At 34.7% G+C, this 27,327-nt stretch overlaps 1 protein-coding gene, 1 long non-coding RNA gene and 2 pseudogenes across 2 annotated transcripts; all 4 read right to left on the reverse strand.

Annotated features, from left to right (window-relative positions):
- Positions 1-8,734: 8,734 nt before the first annotated feature.
- On the reverse strand, positions 8,735-10,726 carry LOC108455452 (geraniol 8-hydroxylase-like). The gene is made up of 2 exons (XM_053019485.1): positions 9,830-10,726; positions 8,735-9,642 (listed from the first exon to the last, which is right to left on the reverse strand). Exons 1-2 carry the CDS (start codon positions 10,142-10,144, stop codon positions 9,037-9,039), a joined length of 921 nt encoding a protein of 306 aa, XP_052875445.1. The 5' UTR covers positions 10,145-10,726; the 3' UTR covers positions 8,735-9,036.
- Positions 10,246-10,745, reverse strand: LOC128280869 (geraniol 8-hydroxylase-like; annotated as a pseudogene).
- A 2,214-nt stretch (positions 10,746-12,959) lies between these two features.
- LOC128280855 (uncharacterized) lies at positions 12,960-14,345 on the reverse strand. Its single transcript, XR_008271042.1, has 2 exons — positions 13,341-14,345; positions 12,960-13,264 (listed from the first exon to the last, which is right to left on the reverse strand). It is a non-coding gene; the product is annotated as an uncharacterized LOC128280855 (long non-coding RNA).
- Positions 14,346-20,984: 6,639 nt separating this feature from the next.
- On the reverse strand, positions 20,985-22,907 carry LOC108455451 (geraniol 8-hydroxylase-like; annotated as a pseudogene).
- Positions 22,908-27,327: the final 4,420 nt, after the last annotated feature.

Here is a 27,327-nt window from a genome sequence, read left to right on the forward strand (position 1 = left end):
CTCTAAAATCAGAATTGGCAATGGTGAACTTATTGAAGCCAAAGGCAAGGGCAGTGTTTTAGTCAGCACTTGTTCAGGTAACAAAGTCATTTCAGATGTGCTCCTTGTGCCTGATATTGATCAAAATCTGTTGAGTGTTGGTCAGTTGGTTGAAAAAGGGTATTCCCTAGTTTTCAAGAATGATTCATGTGTTATTAAGGACTGTCATGGTCAAGAAATAATTACAGTAGGCATGGTAGATAAATGTTTCATGCTTGATGTTAATCAGCTTAAAAACAAAGCTTATGCAAGCTTGGCTGATAATGCTGGTTTATGGCATAGAAGATTAGGCCATGCTAACTTTAGATCACTTGATTTGTTACAAAAACAGAATTTGGTAGAGGATATGTCGAAAGTAGAAGCAAATGATAGTGTTTGTGATGTTTGTCAGTTTGGTAAACAAGCCAGATTGCCATTCCCAGTTAACCAAGCCTGGAGAGCTCGAGAAAGGCTTGAACTGGTGCATTCTGATATTTGTGGACCAATGAAGTCCCCTTCTTTGAATGATAGCAAGTATTTTGTGCTGTTTATTGATGATTTGACCAGATTTTGCTGGGTTTACTTCATGAAACACAAATCTGAAGTGTTTGAGGCCTTTAGCAAATTCAAGGCACTAGTAGAGAACCAATCAAGTTGCAAAATCAAGGCTTTAAGAACTGACAATGGAACTGAGTACTTGTCTGAGAGGTTTCAGAAGCTTTGTGAGCATGCAGGGATTCATTATCAGCTCACCACTGTTTATACTCCACAGCAAAATGGAGTTTGTGAAAGGAAAAATAGAACAGTGATGAATATGGCCAGATGTCTGTTGTTTCAAAGCAAGCTTCCAAGCAAATTTTGGGCAGAAGCAGTCAACACCTCAGTTTACCTATTGAATAAGCTACCAACAAGAGCTGTGAAGGACAAAACACCCTTTGAGGCATGGTATGGGCTCAAACCATCTGTTTCCCATCTGAAGGTGTTTGGATGCATGTGCTATGCACTCATTCCAGCTGAAAAAAGAACAAAACTGGAGAGAAGGTCTGCCCCTGGGATATTTGTTGGCTACAGCAGTACCAAAAAGGGCTATAGGGTGTATGATCCTTCAACAAAGAAGATTTTGGTAAGCAGGGACATCAGATTTGATGAAGAGAAGTTTTGGAGTTGGGATGATTTAGAAACAAGTCAGTTTGATGAAGATCAACTCGATATCAGCCTAGAGCCAACTGAAAATGAACCAGAAAGTGGTGACATTGATGATCCACCTGTGAGAGGAACCAGAACCATTGCTGACATTTACCATAGATGCAATGTAGCAATAATTGAGCCTTCAAACTATGAAGAAGCTGCAAGGGACAGAAGCTGGAAGAAAGCAATGGAAGTTGAACTTGAGATGATCAGGAAGAATAAAACTTGGGACTTGGTTGATAGACCAGATCAGAAGAAGGTCATAGGTGTCAAGTGGGTTTTTAGAGCCAAATTTAACTCTGATGGCTCTTTAAACAAACACAAGGCAAGGCTGGTAGTAAAGGGCTATAGTCAAGAGTATGGTACTGACTTTATGGAGACATTTGCTCCAGTGGCTAGGCTTGACACAATCAAGCTTCTTTTGCCTTGGTCTGCACGTAAACAAAGGGAAGATTCACCAATTGGATGTCAAGTCAGCTTTTCTGAATGGTTTTCTAAAAGAAGAAATCTACATAGAACAACCAGATGGATTTAAAGTTCCAGGAGAAGAGAACAAGGTTTACAGACTGAAGAAGGCCTTATATGGCCTGAAACAGGCACCTAGAGCCTGGTATGACAGAATTGATGAATATCTGTCAAGGCTTGAGTTCGAGAAAAGCCTGAGTGAACCAACACTTTATGTAAAGAAAGCTGAAGATGAAACTTTGCTAATTGTTTCAGTTTATGTGGATGATCTACTGGTGACTGGAAGCAGAACTGAGCTAATCAATGACTTCAAGATTCAAATGAAGGAAATGTTTGATATGACTGACTTAGGAGCCATGACATACTTCCTTGGTATGGAAGTGAACCAGTCTAATCGAGGAATTTTTATCAGCCAGCAAGCATTTGCCCTAAAGATCCTAGACAAGTTCTGCATGTCTAATTGCAAATCAGTGAACACACCAATGGCTCAAGGAGAGAAGCTGACCAGCTTTGGAAACCAAGTAAGAGTTGATGAGAAGGAGTACAGAAGTTTAGTTGGCTGTTTACTCTATTTGACAGCTACTAGACCTGATCTTATGCATGCTGTTAGCTTGTTGTCTAGGTTCATGCACTGCTGTGACACATCACATTTTAAGGCAGCAAAAAGGGTACTTAGATACCTTAAGGGAACCTTGAAACTTGGAGTCATGTTTAAGAAAGAAAATGAGCTTAAACTTATGGGATATTCAGACGGTGATCAAGGTGCTCGCAGATGACATGAGAAGCACCTCGGGTTATTTTTTCACACTTGGCTCAGGAGTATTTTGTTGGAGTTCAAAGAAGCAACAAACTGTTGCTCAATCCACAGCTGAAGCAGAGTATATTGCAGCAGCAGCAGTTGTGAATCAAGCCATTTGACTCAGGAAGTTATTGTCTAATTTGAATGAAGAACAAAGTGAAGCTACTGAAATCATGGTTGACAACCAATCAGCAGTTGCTATAGCTAAAAATCCAGTCTTCCATGGCAAGACTAAACACTTTAAAATTAAGTTCCATTTTGTTAGAGAGGCTGAGCAGACAGGAGAAATCAGTCTTGTTTATTGCAGTTCACAAGATCAATTAGCTGACATTCTAACCAAGCCACTCGGTACATCCAGATTTGAAGCTTTAAAGGAGATGATCGGTATTTGTTGCATACAGTCCAAGGAGGAGTGTTGAGCATTGGCCTGTAATGCAACATGTGACCAGAAGTTCACCAAGTTGACTTGCATTAGAGCAGAACCGAGAGCAGCACCAACTTGGTCCATTTTGATTTATTTTGTTCAAACGTAACTTGTCCTAGTTGAATTGTAACTTGTAATCAAAGTTAGTAAGATTTTTGATGTAATGGATGTAATAGCTGATCATATCAGCTTACTTGTGTATGTGGTTCACATTTTGAAATTGTTAAGCATTAGTGGGAGTAGTTAAGTTATTAGGTAATTGTTCATTGACTTTGTAATTCATATAAGCTACTTTTTCAATGAAATGAAATGAAAATATATTATTCAGTCATTCTTGAGCTCAAATCCTCCTTGTTTTTGCTTGTTTTCAATTTTTTCAATTCTCTTAAGTTTGTATGAGAGTGTTGTTGCTGCCAATGTTCCAACAAGATCTCAAAATGGAGCACCTCTTACTGGTACTGGTTTGCTTGTGACATCAGAGAACATGAATGGAAATAGGGCTATTTGTGAATTTTGCCAGTCCTCTAAAATCTCTGAGGTAAGGTCCTGTTGAGCATTTACTTGATTCTCCCTTTTATTAAAATTTATCTTTAAGATAATATTTTGAAATTTTTGACTTTCCTCATATAAGGAAGTTACGAGCTCAGATTCTTATAAATTTCCTGTGCCATTTGGAATGATGTTACATTATATCAATGGAAAACCAGTAATAGGAGATTGATCATTTGGCTCAAATGTTATACATGTTCACAACTCGTGTATTGAATGGTATTTTATTGGAAACTTTGAATTGTATAATGTTTAAGTGAAAGGGAAATTATGGGTTTTTGTTGGGGAAGATGGTATTTTCAGTGTAACTTGTTTATATATTATGGTAATGTTTTATTTTGACACAGTTAGCCTTTTCTTTTTGTTGTAGCTTTCTTGCTGCTAGAAATACACTTATATTGTCTTCAAATGCAGGGCACCTCAAATGTATTTTGTTGGTGACAATGTTAAGAACCTTAAACCAAAACTGGCAAAGGGTGCAAAGTCAAGTGCAGCAGATGTGGACTAAAGGGTGCTGCACTTGGCTGTTATGTGAAGTGTTGCCGCAGAAGCTATCATTTCCCTTGTGCAAAAGAGATTCCAAAATGTCGATGGGACTATGTAATTCTTTAGTCAAGTTTCCAAATGAAAAGTCTAGAAAGGCCCATTCTGCAGCCAAGTTCCCAAATAAGAAGCCTGGAAACTGTCTATCTGCTGATGATAAAGTGCCAACTGAAAGGTAATTAATCAATTAAGATATCTTAGACATCTTACGCAGGTGTATAACTCCATTGCATGCTTTTTGAGGGACTTAACTACTTTATTTTTCATTTACTTTCTCTTAAGAAGAAAGAAATGGCAAAAAAGCCAAATTATTTGAAGTTTTCAGTTATGGAATCTTAAACCGGTTATTGAATTGTCCGGAGAGTAAACCGATTGTGGTTACGCATGCAAAGGCGGTGAAATCCAACACTTTTGAGGCCAACCGAGAATAAAAAGATTGGGTTTTCAGAGATCTGCTTTGTCTCCTGAGGAAAATGTTAGATTAGATGAAACCCATTTTTCTGGTGAGTAGTTATCTTTTTTAATAATTATATCTTTGACTTGCGTATGTGTTTTATTGTGTTGAAAGGTAAACTCGTATACTGATGATATTTTTGCAAGTACTGAAATTTCTCGTTAATTGATTCTTTTTGCAAGTACTGAAGCTATCATTTCCCTTGTGCAAAAGAGATTCCAAAATGTCGATGGGACTATGTAATTCTTCAGTCAAGTTTCCAAACGAGAAGTCTAGAAAGGCCCATTCTGCAGCCAAGTTCCCAAATAAGAAGCCTGGAAACTTTGTATCTACTGATGATAAAGTGCCAACTGAAAGGTAATTAATCAATTAAGATATCTTAGACGTCTTACGCAGGTGTATAACTCCATTGCATGCTTTTTGAGGGACTTAACTACTTTATTTTTCATTTACTTTCTCTTAAGAAGAAAGAAATGGCAAAAAAAGCCAAATTATTTGAAGTTTTCAGTTATGGAATCTTAAACTGGTTATTGAATTGTCCGGAGAGTAAACCGATTGTGGTTCGCATGCAAAGGCGGTGAAATCCAACACTTTTGGGGCCACCAGAGAATAAAAAGATTGGGTTTTCTATGGATCTCGCTTTGTCTCCCGAGGAAAAGGTTAGATTAGATGAAACCCATTTTTCTCGTTGAGTAGTTATCTTTTTAATAATTATATCTTTGACTTGCGTAAGTGTTTTATTGTGTTGAAAGGTAAACTCAGATCTCGATGATATTTTTGCAAGTATTGAAATTTCTCGTTAATTGATTCTTTTTGGTGTTAAAAGTTTCATGATTGATTAAATTAGTCTTGACAACCATGGGTGTTGTGATGGTCCTAAACCCGCGGACTCGTGGTATTGGATAATGTGAGTCTTACTCTTTTAAGCTCAAGTGTGCTAGTTTTTCAAGTTGGTAATGTTACTTTTGCAAATAATTAACTTCTTTCTCTTGCAGCACCAAAACTCTTTGATTATTTGGCGAGGGTTAGTGAAGCACGGGATATAGCCACAAAATTAGGTGGACAAGTCATTGGTCACACGGCTTTTAGAATCAATTGCGCATGTAAGTTGCAGCCTTTTGTCAACTAACTAAATAATGATGATTGAATTTTTTTAGCTAAAGAATGACCAATAACTTAATAGACTAGTCCTGTTTTAGAAGGTAAAACTTGCTCTTTCTCTATATATCTGTATTGTAATAGTCATATGAGCTCTTTTGAGTTTGGCAACAACTAATTGAACTTGGATGGGGCATTTTCATCATTACATAAGCAAAGTTATTTTTGACTTGTACAATACCATTATAACAACCATGAACTGGAATTACATGTGATATTAGTAACTTGTACCAGCCCTTAAGGCTTCGACTTTACTTAAAACAGAATTACATGTGATCTTTGGCAATTTTGCCCAAGAGAATTAAGCTAATTTTATGGTTCTATCTTTAATTAATGCAGATCGAGCAATGCTTCCTTTATAGGTCGGGCTTCTGTTTCTTTGTCATGGATGGATGTATTTATTGGAATATGGGACCGAGTAACTTAATACAAAGAAATTTTACATTTGTTTTTCTATGCCTTTTAGATCACCTCTAATTTTAGCATGACAACAGCCCTCTCTGCTGGGTTTTTTCACCATTGTTGCTGCTATCGCTTTCATTTAGGTGTCAACTTTATTTTAACAGATGTTATGCCTTATATCATTTAGGTGTCAACTTTATTTTAACAGATGTTATGCCTTATATGATGCTATATGAGACAAATATATTCCTATCCTTCTGTTTTTGTGCCGTTATACTCTCTAATCACATGATTTCCCTAAGCCAACCCCGTCAATAATGATTGATTGCTGATGTAACAATGTTTGATTGTTAATCACATGATTTTCACTTTTGTTTTCTCTTCAAAGTCTGCAGTTAAGTTTACGGTGAGCTAGTTGACTGCATTTCTTTTTTCATTTTTTACAACTTTTTCTGACCAACAATTTATTTGTTACATATATGTTTTATTTTATTTTAATTGTTAGTTGTATGTCACTAATGCTTAATTGTTATAATTTTTTACATAAATTTTTTTTTACTTGAGGCTAAGAAGTTAGCATCACAATATCAAAAGGAAGCAGACAAATGCAATTCGGGTATGGAGACGTACGAAGAAGTAAGGGAGAAAGCTGAAGAAGCACTGTCGGCTCAAATGAAATTGACAGCAATGTGGGAAATAAGAGCTCGTCAGAAAGGGTGGAGAGAAAAGGTTACCAAATCTAATGCGCAGACACAAGGTAACCTCCAGTTTGTCTAAACCATCCACCATGGTCTGATAAGAAGAAAATTAGTAGAAAACGTATTTCTTTCCTTCTTTCTTTTCCACTGCTCAAGACTTCTACGACATGTTCATGGGCCTGGACCGAAGTGAAATTTTATAGTCATCATGAATTTTAGAGTTAATATTATAGACAGTCTAATTTAACATTGTAGTAAACATTATATTTGATAATTTTGGATACGATATATAAGAAAAACAATTAAAATACAACATGATATGAACATCTCAAACAATAATTTGTATGGCGAAAATGGTAAAATTTCCATATTAAGAAGATATGATGGAATTCATATGGCTAAACGGTAAAATCCATTTATAAACCAATAATTTGTATGGGAAAATGGTTGAAACAGATGGTCCAGCATTTAGTTGGCGTAATATCTTATAAATGTTAACTATTAATAATGGAGGAAAAGATAGAAAGCTCCATGTCTAGTAGTGTAATCTTTTATTTTCTTTGACATGTTGAAAATGTAGGAGGATGGGTTGCTTCACACCGCTTATGGACTCCAAATTATGTTGTTCAAGGTTTTCACTCATGAACTCGTAAAATAATTAGTTGTATTGCTGCAACTCTTTTTTTTTTTTTTTGCCTTTTCATTCTGGTATCTGATATTTTTATTTTCAGGTGCTCAAAGATAAAGGTTATGATGGTACATCATCTAATATTTAGTCTTGCGAAGTTATTCTCTTTGTTCTCATGGTTGGTTATTTGCCTTTTGATGAGCCAAGCCTTATAGGCTTGTATAAGAAAGTAAGTACCCTCCAGATTTGGCCTGTCTTTTTAGATAAGAACTTGATAAATTTCAAATCTGGGAGCCTTCTTTCAGCTGTCCATCATGTTTTTCATCTGGTGCTAGGAATTTGATTAAGCGTATTCTTGATCCAAACCCTCTTACCGTAAGTTTCAAATTCAATTCATCCTATGAAAATTTGTGATTACATGCAATCTTTGATCACAAGATAAGATTTAGCGTGCATTTTGATTGAAATTCTACATGTTCTTTTTGGCGCAGATAACTATTCCCGAAATTCTACAAGATGAATGGTTCAAGAAAGGGTACAAGCCACCAAAATTTGAGCAAGATGAGGATGTAAATCTTGATGATAATATCTTATATTTTACATGGTTATGATTTAAGTCCTTATTTCATTAATATCTTTATATTTAATCTAATTTTTATTATTTATTTTAGTTTTGATTTAAAATTTTATTTTTATTTTAATATTTTTAGTTAAAATTTTAATAGAAAATTTAATTTGATAACTAATTTTAATAGGAAATTTTATATTTATATCATGGATATTATTCTTCTAAATATTTTGATAATGAATTTTAAATTTTTATATTTTTCATGACTTTTATAATATTTTATTTATTTTAAAATTTCATTATCTTTAGTGGCGTTTTTGGGTAAAGCGTCGCTAAAGGTCATGACCTTTAGCTGCGTTTGTGGAAAAAGCGTCGTTAAAGGTCATGACCTTTAGCGGCGTTTGTGGGAAAAGCGCCGCTAAAGGTCATGATCTTTAGCGGCGTTTTTTTAAATAAACACCACAAACTTTAGTGGCGTTATCTATAACGGCGTTTTTTGCAGCGCTTGTAAAAACGCCGCTACAAGTCAATTTTTCGTGTAGTAACTAATTAATAATGAATGTGAAAATCAATAATTTCTTACTTTCCTACTTGTTAAAACCTTATATCTCATACAAACATATAATCTCTTTAATATATGTTTGTATATTAGGTCCAAATTATAATTAACAATGAGGTAGGATAAATATGATTATTTAAAAGATAGATATATACATATAATTCTACAGTACAAGTAGCTCTCACAAATTAATGGAAACTTAAATAAATTAGGCAAAGTTGAAGAAAATATTAATGCAATATGGAATAATAAAAAAATGCTGCCATGCTCCATAACCAATGTTCTTTACAGCAAAGGAGATTACTATAATCAATGTTGTTTACAATATCATAGCCAACAAATAGTAGTAACATGCAATCAGAAGAAAAAAAGCCCAAAATTCACAACATAATCTATATTGACGAGAAAACGCTGAAAAAGTAATGAAAGTTAAACAAACAAAGCAATTCTAACTATTTGATCTTTGGTTTTTAGAAATAGACAAGTTTTCAACTATTTGTCTAATAATTAACAATATTGTCTAAAGATCAGCAAAAACATTATAAACGAAGAACCTTTTCACTTTGATTTTTAAACAGTATTCTTAAACAAGAAGAGGGATTGCACGCAAAGTTGTTGCCATGTGAACTGCAATCCCATACTTCTCTTCCATGTTCATCTCATTCGGGGAATTTTCACCTTCAAGTTTCCAATCAAAACAGTTTATAAGAGATCCTAACATCAAATGCAACATCCGGTTCGCCAAAGGCAATCCTGGACATATCCGTCGTCCAGCTCCGAATGGAATTAGTCCAAAATCCCTACCTTTGACATCAATTTCAGACCCCAAGAATCTATCCGGGATGAAACTATTTGGGTTATCCCAAATGCTTGGATCTCTTCCGATGGCCCATACGTTAATCAACACTTGAGAACCCTTAGGAATTTTGAAACCGCAAAGGTTAGCATCAGAGTCGGCTCGGCGAGGGAGTAACAATGGGACAGCCGGATGCATTCGGAAAGTTTCTTTGATAATTGCTTGCAAATATGGTAAACGGTTAATGTCAGATTCCTCGACTGGATTTCCTTTGCCGATTGCTTCATCTAATTCTTTCTTGGCTTTAAGTAAAGCTTGCGGATTTCGAAGTAGTTCTGGCATTGCCCACTCTAATGTGCTTGATGTTGTATCGGTTCCAGCGACAAAAAAATCCTGTCATTTAACATGGTTAAATAATATAATGCAGCTAAAACATCTTGAAACCCAACTAAGTAAGTCTCTGATCATGTCAAGATGTCTCCTCCACATCCTCAACATATCGATGCATAAGACAAAAGAAACTATAACAGAGGAAGATAAAAAAGATTACCAAAAGATTAGAGGAAGATAAGAATATTACCAAAAGCAAATGTTGGATATGAGTTTTATTAAGCTCCTCGCCTTCAATAATATCGAGAAAAATATCCAAGACATCATTTGATGTAGTTAAATCCCGAGATTTTCTTGATTTCAATCTTTCATCGATCATACTGCCGAAAAGGTTAAGCAACTTGTCGGAATGAACAGTCATCCGACGCTGTACACCTTGTGGATCAAACTTTTGGAGCAAAGGGAAATAATCAGCCAAATTAGGCCTCCTTGCCTCCATCATGATATCACAAACTGTTTCCTTGAATTCTCGAGCAATAGATGAATTTGGGTCAACCAAATCCATTGAGAAAATAGTCTTGGACAACAAATTAATGGTAGCATCAAAGGCAGCTTGGCCTATGTTGACGGCTTCACCTTTAAGGCTACTTTCACCAACATTAACAATCAGTTCCTGAATCTTGTTCCGACGCAGGTATTGACTAGCATCGAGTTTCCTAATAGCGAAAATATGGGTATTACGTACTTTGCGAAGAGTTCTCCAAAGTGGGGACACAGGTATCTAGGCATTCCAAATTCATAGTGTTGGCAGGCTCGAATGGCATCCATAATGGTTCGACTAGAGAATATAAGGTCTTGTTTTGAAAGGATCTCTTTGGCAGTTGTTTCCGATGAAAGGACGACAGTGATTAAGCTGCCAAGTTTGAGACTCATAACGGGCCATGAATCTGGGCAAGCTTAGCCAATGATCTGTGGGGTTTATCCCCAAGATCAAAGAGATTGCCGATGATTGGCTTGGGCCATGGACCAGGTGGGAGCTTGTGTTGGCTTGATTTACATCCATATCTAAATGAATTGAAAGCCTGAATCAGGAGCCAAGTGAAGAGCAGACACAGCAAGGAGCCTGTTAACAAATCCATCTCCTCTCACTCTCCCTCTTCCCACTAGTAGATGGTTTAAAATAGGGAGAACTTTTCATTTTTAGACAAAAAGACAAAATTAGGTGGATTTCGGAGGATTTTGGATGATACTTGGACTAAAGTACTCAAAAAATACCAAAAAAAAAATCACCTCAATGGTCCCATTTTCAGAAAAATTACGTGAATAGGTATTTTTACGAAAATGCGATAGCACTAAAAGTGAAAATATTTTTCTTTTTTATGGTATGCAGCCATTTTTATGGTAAGAGACTATGATCTAACTACTTGATACAACGATCTATTAGATTGTGTCCTTAGGCCTCGTGATGCAATCATATCACATCTCAACTAGGTATGTATATTTCTAGGCCTTCACAGTTTTGGTTTGTATATTCATAATGATACCATGAGCGCTTTAGGGCGTCCACAAGATATGTTTTCAGATACCACTATACAATTACAACCTGTCTTTGCTCAATGGATACAAAACACCCATACTTTAGCACCCGGTGCAACAGCTCCTGGTGCAACAGCGAGCACCAGTTTGACCTGGGGAGGCAGTGCGTACATGTGGAAATAAAATTTATAAAATAAATTTTTATACTTAAAGTTTTATTTCTCTTATTTTCTTAAGTGACGTGGAAAATGAGATATGAGTAAATATAGATTCATAATTCATTTGTAGCTTGTTTAAGACTCAGGACCATGAATCTGAGCAAGCTTAGCCAGTGATCTGTGGGGTTTATCCCCAAGATCGAAGAGATTGCCAATGATTGGCTTCGGCCAAGGACCAGGTGGGAGCTTGCGTTGGCTTGATTTACGTCCATTTCTAAAAGAGTTGAAAGCCTGAAGCAGGAGCCAAGTAAAGAGCAGACATAGCAAGGAGCTTGTCAACAAATCCATCTCTCCCTTATCCGTATCAAAGAACGGTTTCAGTTTTAAAGGGATGTGAATGTTAGTGAACATTAGTCAAAACACATGCGGGACTTCGTACATGAAAACCAATCTATAGTGTTCCACACGTTAACAATGTTGAATTCAAATCCTATATATTATATATATATATATATCTCCAAAGTAGAATATGTCTCGTCCAGCATTGCTTGAGTGCTAAGGGAAGGCATGCATGAATAGCGGAAAGTTGAATTTAGTAACTTTTTCTCTTTTGATCTTTAAATTCTATTTATACACTTTAATTTTGAAACTTAGGATATTTTATCCACATCCAACCCATGAGAAATTAACACTAACATGTATCAGCTAAGTAGAAAAAATCTTTTAATTATTTTGTTTATAATTTTATATTCTTTTTAGGTTTATTTTTTACACTATACAAATTGTCACTTAATTATTTCTACATTTCTGTTTTAGTCATCTAATTTTTTTTAAATTTAGGTACTAAACTTTGTATTCATTTCTATTTTGATCACCGGTCGTTAAATTGATAACGTAAATAATAGCATGAGATTTTTCTAACTGGTATAAGAACACATTTAGTCATCAATACTTACGCATTCTATCAATTTGAAGCTTGTTGTTTGTGATTTTGATGAGAGTGACAAAAATGACCGAACTATATAATGTAGGTGCTTAAATTATAAACTTTTCATTGAGACCCAAATGTTAAATGCAATATACGATTCATTAAAAGTAATTCTGAGCATATTTGACGCACAACTCTAAATAAAATTAACCTAAAGATAATTAGGTGATGTGGGATAAACGTGATTATTTAATATATATTTATATATAATTCTACAACATAGGTAGCTCTCACAAATTAATGGAAACTTAAATAAATTAGGCAAAGTTGAAGAAAATATCAATGCAATTATGGAATAAAAAAATGCAGTCATGATCTATAATCAATTTTCTTTACAGCAAAGAAGATTACTATAATCCATGTTGTTTACAATATCATAGCCAATAAAATGCATGAGAATGGGGTGCAAGCAAACCCAAGTTGAAAAAGGGGAAAGACACTCGTACTTGACACCAATCGATAGTTAAAGGTAACGTGCAATCACTGAAACCCAGCAGAAAGAAAGCCCAAAATTCAACCAAATAACTTATCTTAACATCAACCATAATCTATATTGACGAGAAAACACTGAAAAATTAATGAAAGCTAAACAAACAAAGTAATTCTAACTATTTCATCATTGGTTTTTTGATTAATTATTTATAAAGAAAACGAAAATTTAGTATTTTAACTTTTAGAAACAAACAAGTTTTCGATCATTTGTATAAAAATTAACAATATTGTCCTAAAATCAATACATACATTACAAACGAAGAGTGTTTACACTTTGATTTTTAAACAGTATTCTTAAACAAGAAGAGGGATTGCACGCAAAGGTGTTGCCATGTGAACTGCAATCCCATACTTCTCTTCCATATTCATCTCATTTGGGGAAATTTTAGCTTCAAGCTTCCAATCAAAACAGTTTATAAGTGATCCTAACATCAAATGCAGCATTCGGTTTGCCAGAGGCAATCCAGGGCATATCCGACGTCCAGCTCCGAATGGAATTAGTGTAAAATCCCTACTTTTGACATCAATTTTGGATATGAGGAAGATAAGAATATTACCAAAAGATTAGAGGAAGATAAGAATATTACCAAAAGCAAATGTTGGATATGAGTTTTATTAAGCTCTTCGCCTTCAATAATATCAAGAAGAATATCCAAGACATCATTTGATGTAGTTAAATCCCGAGATTTTCTTGATTGCAATCTTTCATCGATCATACTGCCGAAAAGGTTAAGCAACTTGTCGGAATGAACAATCATCCGACGCCGTACACCTTGTGGATCAAACTTTCGAAGCAAAGGAAATAATCAGCCAAATTAGGCCTCCCTGCCTCCACCATGGCATCACAAACTATTTTCTTGAATTCTTGAGCATTTGATGAATTTGGGTCAACCAAATCCACTGAAAAAATAGTGTTGGACAGCAAATTAATGGTAGTATCAAAAGCATCTTGGCCTATGTTGATGGCTTCACCTTTAAGACAATTTTCGCCAACTTTAGCAATCAGTTCCTGAATCTTGTGCCGACGCAGGTATTCATTGGCATCGAGTTTCATACTAGTGAAAAGATGGATATTACAGACTTTGCGAAGAGTTCTCCAAAGTGGCGACACGGGTATCCATGGCAGTCCATATTCATGATGTTGGCTGGCTCAGACAGCATCCACAATGGTTCGGTTAGAAAATAAGAGATCCTGTTTTTGCGGGATTTCTTTGGCCATTGTTTCCGAAGAAACGACGATGGTGATTAAGCTGCCGAGTTCAAGACTCATAACAGGACCATGAATCTGAGCAAGCGTAGCCAAGGATCTGTGGGGTTTATCCCCAAGATCAAAAAGATTGCCGAAGATTGGCTTCAGCCATGGACCAGGTGGGAGCTTGCTTTTACTTGATTTACGTTCATTTCTAATTGAGTTCAAAGCTTGAAACAGGAACCAAGTCAACAGCAAACATAGGAAGAAAATTGTTATGGAATCCATCACTCACTCTCCCTGACACAGATTAAACTACGGTCTCAGTGTTAAAGCCATGTAATACATTTTTTCTTTTTTTGATTGCGACCATGCTTGTGAATTGTGATACATATGGTATATACAGTACAAAAATAATTAAGGGATTCATGTACCATTAGGCCCCTATCTAATATACAGTTATCCTTTAATGAGAAAGAGAAACTCAACCCCTCACGCCTAACATTGAAAGCAATTTATAGCCAAAGAAGATATCTTGGTATTATTGTGAAAGCTTGATAACTTTAATGGTATTGACAATTGACATTGTACTTTATAGGTAACTTTAATTGTATTAGCCGGGCCGATTTGTTCACATTTTTAAAATTTGTTTAACCCTAGCCATTATTGCTTTCCATCACCAATATTCTTTTACATTACTGCTTGTAAAATAAAAATAAAAAATAAAATTATTTTTAAAATAAATACACAATAAATTTAAATAAATGGTTATTAATGCTCATTTAAATTGGACATTCATTAGTATAGATTCATTCTAGAATTATAAAAAATCATTAAATTTTAAAATAAATGTTAGAAATCAATTAAAAATCATAAAAATTTAGAAAAATAATTTATGAAAAATATTAGAGATTTATGAAATCTTTCATCCAACATATTGCCGAAAAGGTTAAGCAACTTGTCGAAATGAACAGTCATCTGCCGCCGTACACCTTGAGGATCAATCTTTCTAAGCAAAGGGAAATAATCATCCAATTTAGGCTTCCCTGCCTCCACCATGATATCACAAACTGTTTTCTTGAATTCTCGAGCAATAGATGAATTTGGATCAACCAAATCCATTGAAAAGACAGTGTTGGACAACAAATTAATGGTAGTATCAAAAGCAGCTTGGCCTATGTTGATGGCTTCACCTTTAAGGCAACTTTCGCCAACATTAGCAATCAGTTCCTAAATCTTGTGTCGACGTAGGTATTGAGTGGCATCGAGTCTCATACTAGCGAAAATATAGGTATTACAGACTTTGCGAAGAGCTCTCCAGAGTAGGGACACAGGTATCCATGTCAGCCCAACGTCATCATGCTAGCTGGCTCAACAGCGTCCACAATGAAAACTCAATAAAATTATTGAAATTAATTGAATCTGTCTATTACGTCTAAATCGGCCCCCTTTTTTCTCACATGAAAACTCAATCTCATTAAAGTTTCCAACAATGAACCAAGACAGAGGTTGATATTGGCCTAAATGCCGAAGCAAATCCCACGATGCAAACCTGGCACTTTCCTCGGGGGCAGCATAGAAATAGTGAGGCGCCAATTGTACCCTATCACTTCATCCAGAACGTCCACATCAATATGAAAACTAGAATAAGTGCGAAGACGAATAGAACAATCTTGTTTCCATCCTAAAGACAACCCTCCACGAGAGCCCATAGCAAACACATCAAACTCGAACACTAAGCCACACCTTCGACGAATTCGCTCTATTCGCCAATCATTAATCTTTGTTTCAATAAGAAAAACAACTTTGGGATTATGAGTTTCAATATATGTTGAAGTCCACAAACAGCCCATGAATTCCTCAGTTTATGGACGTTCCAGCTTAAAAGAGCCATAACTATTGATAAAGTCGCTTCATCATTATTTAGAATCTGTACCAAATCTAAGTCAGTAGAAATAATAGAATGACTTGCCCTTTTATGCCCATCAACCAATTCAAGGGATCGCTCATGCCATCATGCGTCAAACTCATTTGGTCCATAGCATCCTGGGGATCCTCACATCCGCAATATCCTTCTTATTCAAATTTTGTAGTTCGATTTTTGTGTTTAATTTTTGCAAGTTTAAAATATGAGAAAATATTGTGGATTTATTAAATTTTTATAGATCTTTATGGGTAAGGGCGAAGCTAGAAAATTTTTTTAGTGGAGGCGGATGAAATTTTAATTTTTATAGTTTATATTTTTATAATTTTTAAAGGATTAAATTGAATTTTTATAATTTTAGGGGGGAAAAGTACAATTTTACCTTTACTAATTTAAAATTTTTAAAAAATTTTAAGAGCCTAAAATGAAATTTTCCATTTTAGGGGGGCCGGGGCCCATGCTAGCCCCCTGGCTACGCCCCTGTTTATGAGAGCATAGGTTGTAACAGCCTAATTTTCAGTGGTATCGGGAATAGAGATTTGAGATCACTAAATCCAACGGGTGAGTTGAAAATTTAATAAATTAATGCCTATGAGTCAAATCTAAATATAAAAGCATTTTTGAATTAGTGAATTTGGTGATTTAAAAGAATTAATTAGGTAAATTGGGTCGAGAATGAGGTATCGAGACCTCGACTTCATAAATCGAGCCATAAATATTTTTAGAAATATTTATGGAGTGTTGGTGAGCTAGTAGTAAAATTTAGTCAGAAAATTTTGACGTTTGGTTGGTTAATTAAATAAAAAAAGACTAAATTGAAATGGGTGTAAAAGTTGCTAAAAGGATTAAATAGCTCAATTGTCAAATGAGGAAGGACCTAAAGTGAAAATAAGCCCAAAGGAGATATTTTGGGCGGCAATAGCTGAGACAAATCAGGAAATGGGTGAAATAAGGGCAAAATTGGAAAATTGCCAAAATTGGCTACATAAAAATGGGACTAAATTGGAATATCTAGAATTCTCTTCATTTCTCGTCATATTCATCAGCTGAAAAACAGCGATGGAGGAGGGTTCAAGCTGGTTTTCATACTCTAGCTTCATGTAAGTTTAATTCTTGTTTTCTCCTTGAAATTTTTATGTTTTTGGACTTTTACAATTGGGTCCAACTTACTATTTCATTAGTTTTTGATTCTATGTCTAATTTTTGAAGTTGTTATGGATGAGTGCTGGAAGTATATGATGATTTTGCATGGAATTAGAGTTTTAAATTGTTTATATTCTGATTTTATTGAAAGAATTGAATAGAAAGTGAATGTTTGGGACCTAATTGTAAAAGAGTTTGAAGTTAGAGTTTTATGTGAAAATTATGAATTTCAATAGTTATGAAATAACTTATAATGTCTAGAAAAAGTATTAATTGAGAAAATTATCTTAATTGAGGGGTTAATTGAGTAAGGACTGAATTGTATGAATTGTGAAATTTGGGGTAAAATGGAAATCAACATTTTGCACTAAAACTGTTTTGGGCAGCAGCAGTAGTTTAACTTTGTAAAATCACCAAAAATTTTAGAAATCAAATTAGAGGATGAATAAAATATGAAATTAAAGCTTATTGAGTCTAGTTTCTTATAAAAGAAATTATATAAGTAATGGAATTGTAAATCATGAGATACAATAACTTTTGTGAGACAAGGTCAGAATGATTTCGGGTTCCCCTGTTCTGAATTTAGAAAATCATAAAAAATTGGATAAAAATAATTATAGGCTTAAGTTTATATGTTTAGAATCCTGAATGAGTCTATTTTCAATAGAAACAAACAAGGACATCATTCGAATCTTGTACGAGAAGATAATTAATTTTTAGTGAAGAAGGGTCGGAACTGCCAGACAGCAGAACAGGGGAGAATTCAATGAATAAATTGTATTAATTGGCCCATCCAAAAATTATGAAATTTTTATGGTAATAAGACATATGAGTCTAGTTTCTGGGAAAATTTATGTACCTTAATTTGGAGTTCTGTAGCTCAAGATAAAAATAATTTAGTGACTATGACACAGATGGACATCTTGAATATTCACATAAGTAGATAGTGAAAATTATGGATAATGTTACCTACAAGTGTGTTGTTTATACTAAGGATGTGGATGGAGAGGAGGAGGAGGAAAATATACGAAAATATATGAATGACTCGTGTATAAATTAATCACATGCCCGATTATAATCGATAAGTGTTGGATTAGAAATGATATAATGTTTTATTTGGAATATTTATTATGAAATTATGATTATCGTTATAATACAAAAATTGAACTTGTGAGTTTATATGCCTAAATTTTAGTGATTATTTGTTAATTTTATGAATTTCATGATGTGTTATTTCATATGTATTGATGATAAAATCGTGAATAATGTAAAAGCACGAAAATTGAATAAATGATCAAATTGAGCATTTCAGTTCAGTGACAAGATGAATTGAAGGAAAAGACCATGGTTGGACCATGGCAACAAGTGATAAGAGATAGCTTCGGCTACACTTATCTGATCAAGGACAAATGAAAGTGATAAGTAATAGCTTCGGCTACACTTATCTGATCAAGGACAAATGAAAGTGATAAGTAAATAGCTTCGGCTACACTTATCTGATCAAGGATAAGTGAAAGTGATAAGTGATAGCTTCGGCTACACTTATATGATCAATGACAAATGACAAGTGAAAAGTGGTAGCTTTTGTTACCTGATCAGTGAAAAGTGGTAGCTCCGGCTACCTGATTAGTGAAAAGTGGTAGCTCCGGCTACCTGATTAGTGAAAAATGGGAGCTCTGGCTACCTGATCAGTGAATAGTGGTAGCCTCGGCTACAAGTGACAAGTGACAAGTGACAAGTAATTTCTGTATAAGACCATATCTGGGATATGGCATCGGTGTGATATATGCTACTGTATAAGACCATATTTGGGATATGGCATCAGTGAGATATGTGATTCGTGTAAGACCATAGCTGGGCTATGGCATCGATATATGAATATGTGTAAGACCATAGCTGGGCTATGGCATTATTATGTGAATATGTGTAAGACCATAGCTAGGCTATGGCATCATTATGTGAAGATGTGTAAGACCATAGTTGAACTATGGCATCGAGAAAACGAAGTACTCAATTCCGTAAGGCGTTCACTAATTTGACAAAGTTTGGTAAGTGTTACATGGAATTATGTGATACAAGGAAGTACGAGTTGATCAGATAGAAGTATAGAACTTGGTTGATAAATGAATTCATTTGTGATTATATAAATGTTCATCTTGAATGTACTGCCAATATGTATTAATAATTCAAATGTTTTAATGAATAAAATTTCGATATGGAATAAATTGAACACGAGACAAATAATTATGAAATTGAATTCGGAATTCATGAAAATGATGGTTATTGATATATGGAGACACGAGACATTGATTTATGAATAAGGAAAATGTTTGATAAATGTGTTTATTCATAATTATAGAATTATATACCTCATGTGTACTATTTGCATAAAGATGATATTTCAAATACTTTGGTTATTTAAGCTTAAATATGAAATAGTATGAAATCAAGATAAGTTGTTATGAAAATATATTTAGATTACAGAGATATGGCTGATATATGTTGTACGATTACATAACGTGAAATTGTGTATATATATGAGAAATTTAATGAGAATTAAGCCCATACACGTTTCTTGTTATTTATATGAAGTGTACGACTAACAAGGGTGATGAAGTTATAAACAAAGAGTTACACGGGTTGAAAACACGAGCGTGTGACTCTCCAAAGTGTGAAAATTTTCTAAGTGTTGCAAAAGTTTCATATGTTTACGGTTTGGTCACGAACCACCCTGAATGTATGTTTTGGGCCCCGTAGACCCATATAAGGGACGTTAAACATATGTATGAAAGTTTTTAATTTAGAAGAAATTTTATGGCTGATGTTTTTACATGATTGATCATATTAAATTCGGTAATGCCTCGTACCCTATTCTAGGCTCTAGAGGGTGTTACATAGGTCATTTTTTTCATGGACTAATAATTGCTTGAAAATAAAGTCTGTGATTGCTCAAAGTCCAAGGGTGTGATCTTTGTGTATATTATTTCATTACACGTTTTATTTAAACAAAAATTTCAGACAGTGGAAGTTACTAAGATGAAAGAAAATGAAAATTTGTTAAAATGGAGATAAAGGTGACGTGAATAGATGAAGTGTATTCTACATCTTTATGACAAATATCTATTTAATTTAGTATTTAAAATATTAAAATATTTAATTAAAAATCTAAATATCAAGTTATATATATTGTTGCTCACAATTATTTTTAATCTCATAACATTCTTAATTAAATTATATTTCTAGTCCTTCATTTTTTTCTCATTAATCTAATTTAATTTTTATATTTTTAATTTTCATTCTTTTGCCTCAACCCTTTTTGCACTGTCGCAATTTAGCTAATATCTTAAATTAATTTCTCTCAATTCAAAAATCTTTTAATTCCTATGTATCCAACTATCTTCTTTACTAATATTCATGATTCTTATTTTATTTATTTTAAAAATTTTAACACGTTCAAGTTCAAATAAAACTATTATCATCTCAGGAAATATTAGGGATGTTACAAAAATAAAATCAAACTTATAATCGTGGATGAACAACTGAAAATAATCCAAAATAAATCCCACACATTGTACTAGTAAATAATTAATAATGAATGTGAAAATCAATAATTTCTTACTTTCCTACTTGTTAAAACCTTATATCTCATACAAACATATAATCTCTTTAATATACGTATATTAATTAGGTCCAGAATTGTAATTAACAGTTAGGTAGGATAAATGTGATTATTTAAAAGATAGATATATACATATAATTCTACAGTACAGGTAGCTCTCACAAATTAATGGAAACTTAAATAAATTAGGCAAAGTTGAAGAAAATATTAATGCAATATGGAATAATAAAAAAATGCTGCCATGCTTCATAATCAATGTTCCTTACAGCAAAGGAGATTACTATAATCAGTGTTGTTTACAATATCATAGCCAACAAATAGTAGTAACATGCAATCAGCAGAAAAAAAGCCCAAAATTCACAACATAATCTATATTGACGAGAAAACGCTGAAAAAGTAATGAAAGTTAAACAAACAAAGCAATTCTAACTATTTGATCTTTGGTTTTTAGAAATAGACAAGTTTTCAACTATTTGTCTAATAATTAACAATATTGTCTAAAGATCAGCAAAAACATTATAAACGAAGAACCTTTTCACTTTGATTTTTAAACAGTATTCTTAAACAAGAAGAGGGATTGCACGTAAAGGTGTTGCCATGTGAACTGCAATCCTATACTTCTCTTCCATATTCATCTCATTCGGGGAAATTTCACCTTCAAGTTTCCAATCAAAATAGTTTATAAGAGATCCTAACATCAAATGCAACATTCGGTTTGCCAAAGGTAATCCTGGACATATCCGTCGTCCAGCTCCGAATGGAATTAGTCCAAAATCCCTACCTTTGACATCAATTTCAGACCCCAGGAATCTATCCGGGATGAAACTATTTGGGTTATCCCAAATGCTTGGATCTCTTCCGATGGCCCATACGTTAATCAACACTTGAGAACCCTTAGGAATTTTGAAACCGCAAAGGTTAGCATCAGAGTCAGCTCGGCGAGGGAGTAACAATGGGACTGCCGGATGCATTCGGAAGGTTTCTTTGATAATTGCTTGCAAATATGGTAAACGGTTAACGTCAGATTCCTCGACTGGATTTCCTTTGCCGATTGCTTCATCTAATTCTTTCTTGGCTTTAAGTAAAGCTTGCGGATTTCGAAGTAGTTCTGCCATTGCCCACTCTAATGTGCTTGATGTTGTATCGGTTCCAGCGACAAATAAATCCTGTCATTTAACATGGTTAAATAATATAATGCAGCTAAAACATCTTGAAACCCAACTAAGTTAATAAGTCTCTGATCATGTCAAGATGTCTCCTCCACATCCTCAACATATCGATGTATTAGACAAAAGAAACTATAACAGAAGAAGATAAAAAAGATTGCCAATAGATTAGAGGAAGATAAGAAGATTACCAAAAGCAAGTTTGTGACATGAGTTTTATTAAGCTCCTCGATACCGTCTTCAACAATATTAATAAGGGTATCCATGACATCATTTGATGAAGTAGAATCCTGGGATTTTCTTTATTGCCATCTTTCATCGAACATATGGCCGAAAAGTTTAAGCAACTTGTTGAAATGAAGGGTCATCCGACGCCGTATACCTTGTGGATCCAACTTTGTAAGCAAAGGGAAATAATCAGCCAAATTAGGCTTCCCTATCTCCACCATGATATCACAAACTGTTTCCTTGAATTCTCGAGCAATAGATGAATTTGGGTCAACCAAATCCATTGAGAAAATAGTGTTGGACAACAAATTAATGGTAGTATCAAAGGCAGCTTGGCCTATGTTGACGGCTTCACCTTTAACGCTACTTTCGCCAACATTAGCAATCAGTTCCTGAATCTTGTTCCGACGCAGGTATTGACTAGCATCGAGTTTCCTACTAGCGAAAATATGGGTATTACGTACTTTGCGAAGAGTTCTCCAAAGTGGGGACACAGGTATCCATGGCATTCCAAATTCATAGTGTGGCAGGCTCGAATGCCAACCACAGTGGTTCGACTAGAGAATATAAGGTCTTGTTTTGAAAGGATCTCTTTGGCTGTTGTTTCCGATGAAAGGACGACGGTGATTAAGCTGCCAAGTTTAAGACTCATAACGGGGCCATGAATCTGAGCAAGCTTAGCCAATGATCTGTGGGGTTTATCCCCAAGATCGAAGAGATTGCTGATGATTGGCTTGGGCCATGGACCAGGTGGGAGCTTGTGTTGGCTTGATTTACATCCATATCTAAATGAATTGAAAGCCTGAAGCAGGAGCCAAGTGAAGAGCAGACACAGCAAGGAGCTTGTTAACAAATCCATCTCTCTCACTCTCCCTCTTCCCACTAGTAGATGGTTTAAAATAGGGAGAACTTTTCATTTTTAGACAAAAAGACAAAATTAGGTGGATTTCGGATGATACTTGACTAAAGAACTCAAAAAATACAAAAAAAAAAAAAAATCACCTCAATAGACCCCTTTTTAGAAAAATTACGTGAATAGGTATTTTTACGAAAATGCGATAGCACTAAAAGTGACAATATTTTTTTTTTATGGTCGTACACGTGGAAATAAAATTTATAAAATAAATTTTTATACTTAAAGTTTTATTTCATGTAGAAAATGACATATGAGTATATATAGATCCATAATTCATTTGTAGCTTGTTTCTAGATAATGTGAGATTACTCTCTTATACCAAAATTTTTCTCATATTTGGTGTTGTGAAGGTGTGTGTGAGATATTATTAAATAATAATTCAATTTGATTTAATTGTTTTAATATTATTTAAAATGTCATGCATCAACTCTTAATTAGTTGAAAGAATTTTCTAACAAATATAATAGTATAGGCCATAATAGTTATGAAATTATAGTTTAGATCGTTTTGACCAAAAATAAATTTAAATATCTAACCAAAAATATATAATTTAAAGGTTGTTTATTTCAACTTTTATTTTATACAACAATAGCATAAAAATATAATTCCAAATATAATAATACTAATAATAATAAAATCCAAAAACATGACTATTAGTTAAAATTATGGGAACATATAATGTTATTTCATTAGTATTTACACAAATACTAAAACTTTAAAGTTGGTTATGAATTAAGTAAAATGAACTCAACAAAAATAAATAAAATTTCAATATAAAAACAAAAATACAACACTCGTATCTTTTTATTTTCAATTTAATATATATTCTAGAATTTTCTTTATATTTCTATAGATAAAACAAATTTATGTAGCCTTAAATTTTATATTGTTATTTGTCAAAAAGATAATAAAAAAATTGCAAGTGAAAATAATATTTATAAATATAATTTAATATTTGATTATAAAACGAAAAATAACACAAATACAAGATTTAACTTATAAAATTTTCATGATATAAAAATGAAATGAAATAAAATATATATATATATATATATATATATATATATAAAAACATAGTGGAGCCTAATCTTATATGTTAGTTAAAAGAGTAAGCAATCTCAGATTGTCTAGAAGTAAGCTGCAAATGGATTATGAGTCCATATATCCTCATATCCCACATCACTTAAGAAAACAATCGAAATGAGACTTTGGATCTATATAGAGACTTGTTTTGTAAGTTTTATTTTCACATTAATAGATGGCACCAAAACATAAAAGAAATTATTGATGTTGTCACTTTTAATGCTGATGTAGTAGAAAATGTTTTCTGTTAGAAATGTTTTTCTGTCAATATGTTGAAAACACGTTCAACTTGAAGTGTTTTTCTAGAATTATTTTTCTGCATTTCACTTGAAAACGTTTCTAATTGGAGGTGTTTTCGTATAAACGACCTATTCACATAATTTTTCCAAAAAATGACCTATTCACATTTTTTTTAAAATTTTTTGACATTTTAATTTGAATACTTTAGTTTGATAATTTAGTTACTCATTTAAACTCAACTATTGTAGTTTCCATTTGAGTGAGTTGAGATTGGTTTACTATAAAATTATGATATTAAAATCAGTATTTTATATTTGTTTAGATACAAACACATTGACGGTGAAAAGATATTGATATTGATTTACTATACTAAAAATAATGAAAGTTGAATATTAAAAACACATTATTAATACAACTTAAAATTAACATAAAAGGTACTAAAAAATTAACTTTTGCTCCACAATTTTATTAAGAAATGAAAACCCTTGAACCCCATGTGATGGCTTCATGGTTAAGAGTGTTCATTGTCTCAAGTGTAATCTAATTTCAAGTTACGTTTGTTGTGTTAGTTAATCGAGCTTTGTCTAATATTATAATTAAAAATAAAAATAAAAACACTTGTGCCCTCTTGAAAGGGAACTTTAGAAAAAGGAGGAAAATTCTTTTCCAATTATTTTTTTCAAGAAGAGAGCATAAAATAACTTAAAATGGAAGCAGGTTCAAGAGGTGCTTAATTATAGACAACAAAATAGTTTGTAGATTGATAGAGTATCACTGATAGAGTAGTTGTATATTGGTAGTTGTGGTTTGTTATCCAAGTGGTTAGTCTGTTACTCAGAGCAGTTACTAAGCTCTCTTCTATAAATAATAATCTTGATGTACAGAATAGGTAAGAATGAATTTACAAAAGCAATTCAAGGTTAGTTCATTCATAAAGTGTTTAGTCTAGTTTACCTTCTATCATGGTATCAGTCGCCTAAGATCTTGGTGGTCGTTTCCGCTCCGTGTTCATGGATCCGTTGGTTGATCAGCCTGCTGGTGCTTCGCTTCCTACTTCTACTTCGCACTCTCGCCTAGTCTATAGCTTCCCTCGTCATGAGATTGCTAAGCTGGATGAGTCTAATTTCGTCCAGTGGCAGCATCAAGTCTGACTTATTGTTGATGGCTACGGTCTTCAAGGGTTCTTGGATGGCTCAGTCACCGAACTGCCGAAGGTGGTGACCACAGACGATGGTTGTCTTGCTCCAAATCCAGATGTGGTTTGGTTCACGCAGCAGGATAAGCTGCTTGCCTCGTGGCTTCGGTCCACGGTGAGCTCGTCTCTTCTCTCTTATTTCATTTCGACTAAATCTGCTTATGATATTTGGAGTGCAGTAAGTCACCTCTTCGCCGCAACATCGGTTGAGAAAGTTTCTCAGATTCGTCATGATTTACATGCGGTTCGGAAGGGCGGATCTACCGTCAAAGAATACATGTCCAAAATCAACACTCTTTGTGCCTTGCTTGCGGCGTCGGGATCGGCCGTTTCAGAGGCGGAGAATGTGGAAGTTTTTCTCGAAGGCTTCACCTCTGATTTTGATTCGGTCTTTATGGTGGTTTCGGCCTCGTCGGAGCCCTTGACCTTTTCGAAATTGGTGGACATTCTCATGGCCTTTGAGCGTGCCAGTCCCGGGCAGTGCGTGATATGCCGTTGGTTGTACATATGGCTCAGGTTCCTAGTGCAGTGCCTGATTATGATTCGCATGGTGCTCGTGGTAGTCGGATGCAGACTGGGTCGCGTAGTGGTCGAGCTTTTCATTTGCGGGTGCAGTGTCAAATCTGCAATCGGTTTGGGCATGTTGCCCAGCGGTGCTATTATCGCTTTGATCGCGACTATGGTGGACCATCAGAGGCCAGTGCTACTAGTGGTGGTGAACCCGTCCGTCTGCGTCCTTCTACACAATGACTTGAAGGAGGGCAGTGGGTTTGGCAACAGAACCCGATTGCTGGTGATAATGGTCAGCCCAATTGGGTTTCTTCCTCTATTGGACCGACTAGTGGGTTTTATGCGCCTGGGCCGTCTGTGTATGACCATGTTAGCAGGCCACCCGTAGCAAAAAGGATGCATCCGGATTTGGGCTTGCATCAAGGGCATGATTTTTTTTATGGACATGGGCCGACTGGTGCAGGCCGAATATTTAGGCTAGCTGGGCCCAGTGGTCCGTCTTCAGCTCTTCGGGCTCCCTATATGTCTCAACAGTCCCCTGGGTCTCTGGTTGTGCACTGTGTTGATGTTAATGGCTTCGTTTCGAATGCTCCTTTTGAGGCTCCGTGGCGTACAAAACCTCGTGCTCGAGTTTTTAATGTTGATAATTCTCAGGGTATTGGCTTGCCTCGAATACCGGACTTTCATGCTTTTGATTTTTTCGATCCATCTCGATACGATTCTAGCTATGGCAGTGTTGAACTGTATGGTACTACGCCTACTGGAACTGCTTCGTGGTACCCAGATTCTGGAGTGTCCAATCATGTTTGTCAGAGTACTGCAGACTTGAATGCTTCAACACTGTATTCAGGTACATCTGACCTTTTAATGGGTAATGGGGCTCCTACCAAAATTTTATCTATTGGGGACACGGTTATTTCTGCTAATGACAAATTATTACGGTTGTCTAATGTGTTGTGTGTTCCGAGCATTCGCAAGAATCTTTTATCTGTCTCGCAATTCGCTCGGGATAACAATGTGTTTTTTGAGTTTCACCCTTCCTATTGTGTCGTTAAGAACATCCAGACGGGGGAAACTTTATTGCGGGGCCAAGTTCGTGATGGGCTTTATCAGTTTTCAATTGACTCATCTCTTTCCTCACCACCGGTGTCTGCAGTTCACAATGTTGATTTTCCAACCAGTTTGCCATGTGATGATAAGTTTACTTTGTGGCATAATAGACTTGGTCACCCATCATCCTTAGTTGTTAATGATGTTTTGACTAAATGTGGTATTGTTACCAATAAAAAGTCTCTTTCTGATATGTGTATTGCTTGTAAAAAAGGGAAATCTCATAAACTCCCGTTTTCTCCGTCAACTAC

This window comes from Gossypium arboreum, chromosome 9 (assembly GCF_025698485.1).
Source record: "Gossypium arboreum isolate Shixiya-1 chromosome 9, ASM2569848v2, whole genome shotgun sequence".
NCBI lineage: Eukaryota > Viridiplantae > Streptophyta > Magnoliopsida > Malvales > Malvaceae > Gossypium > Gossypium arboreum.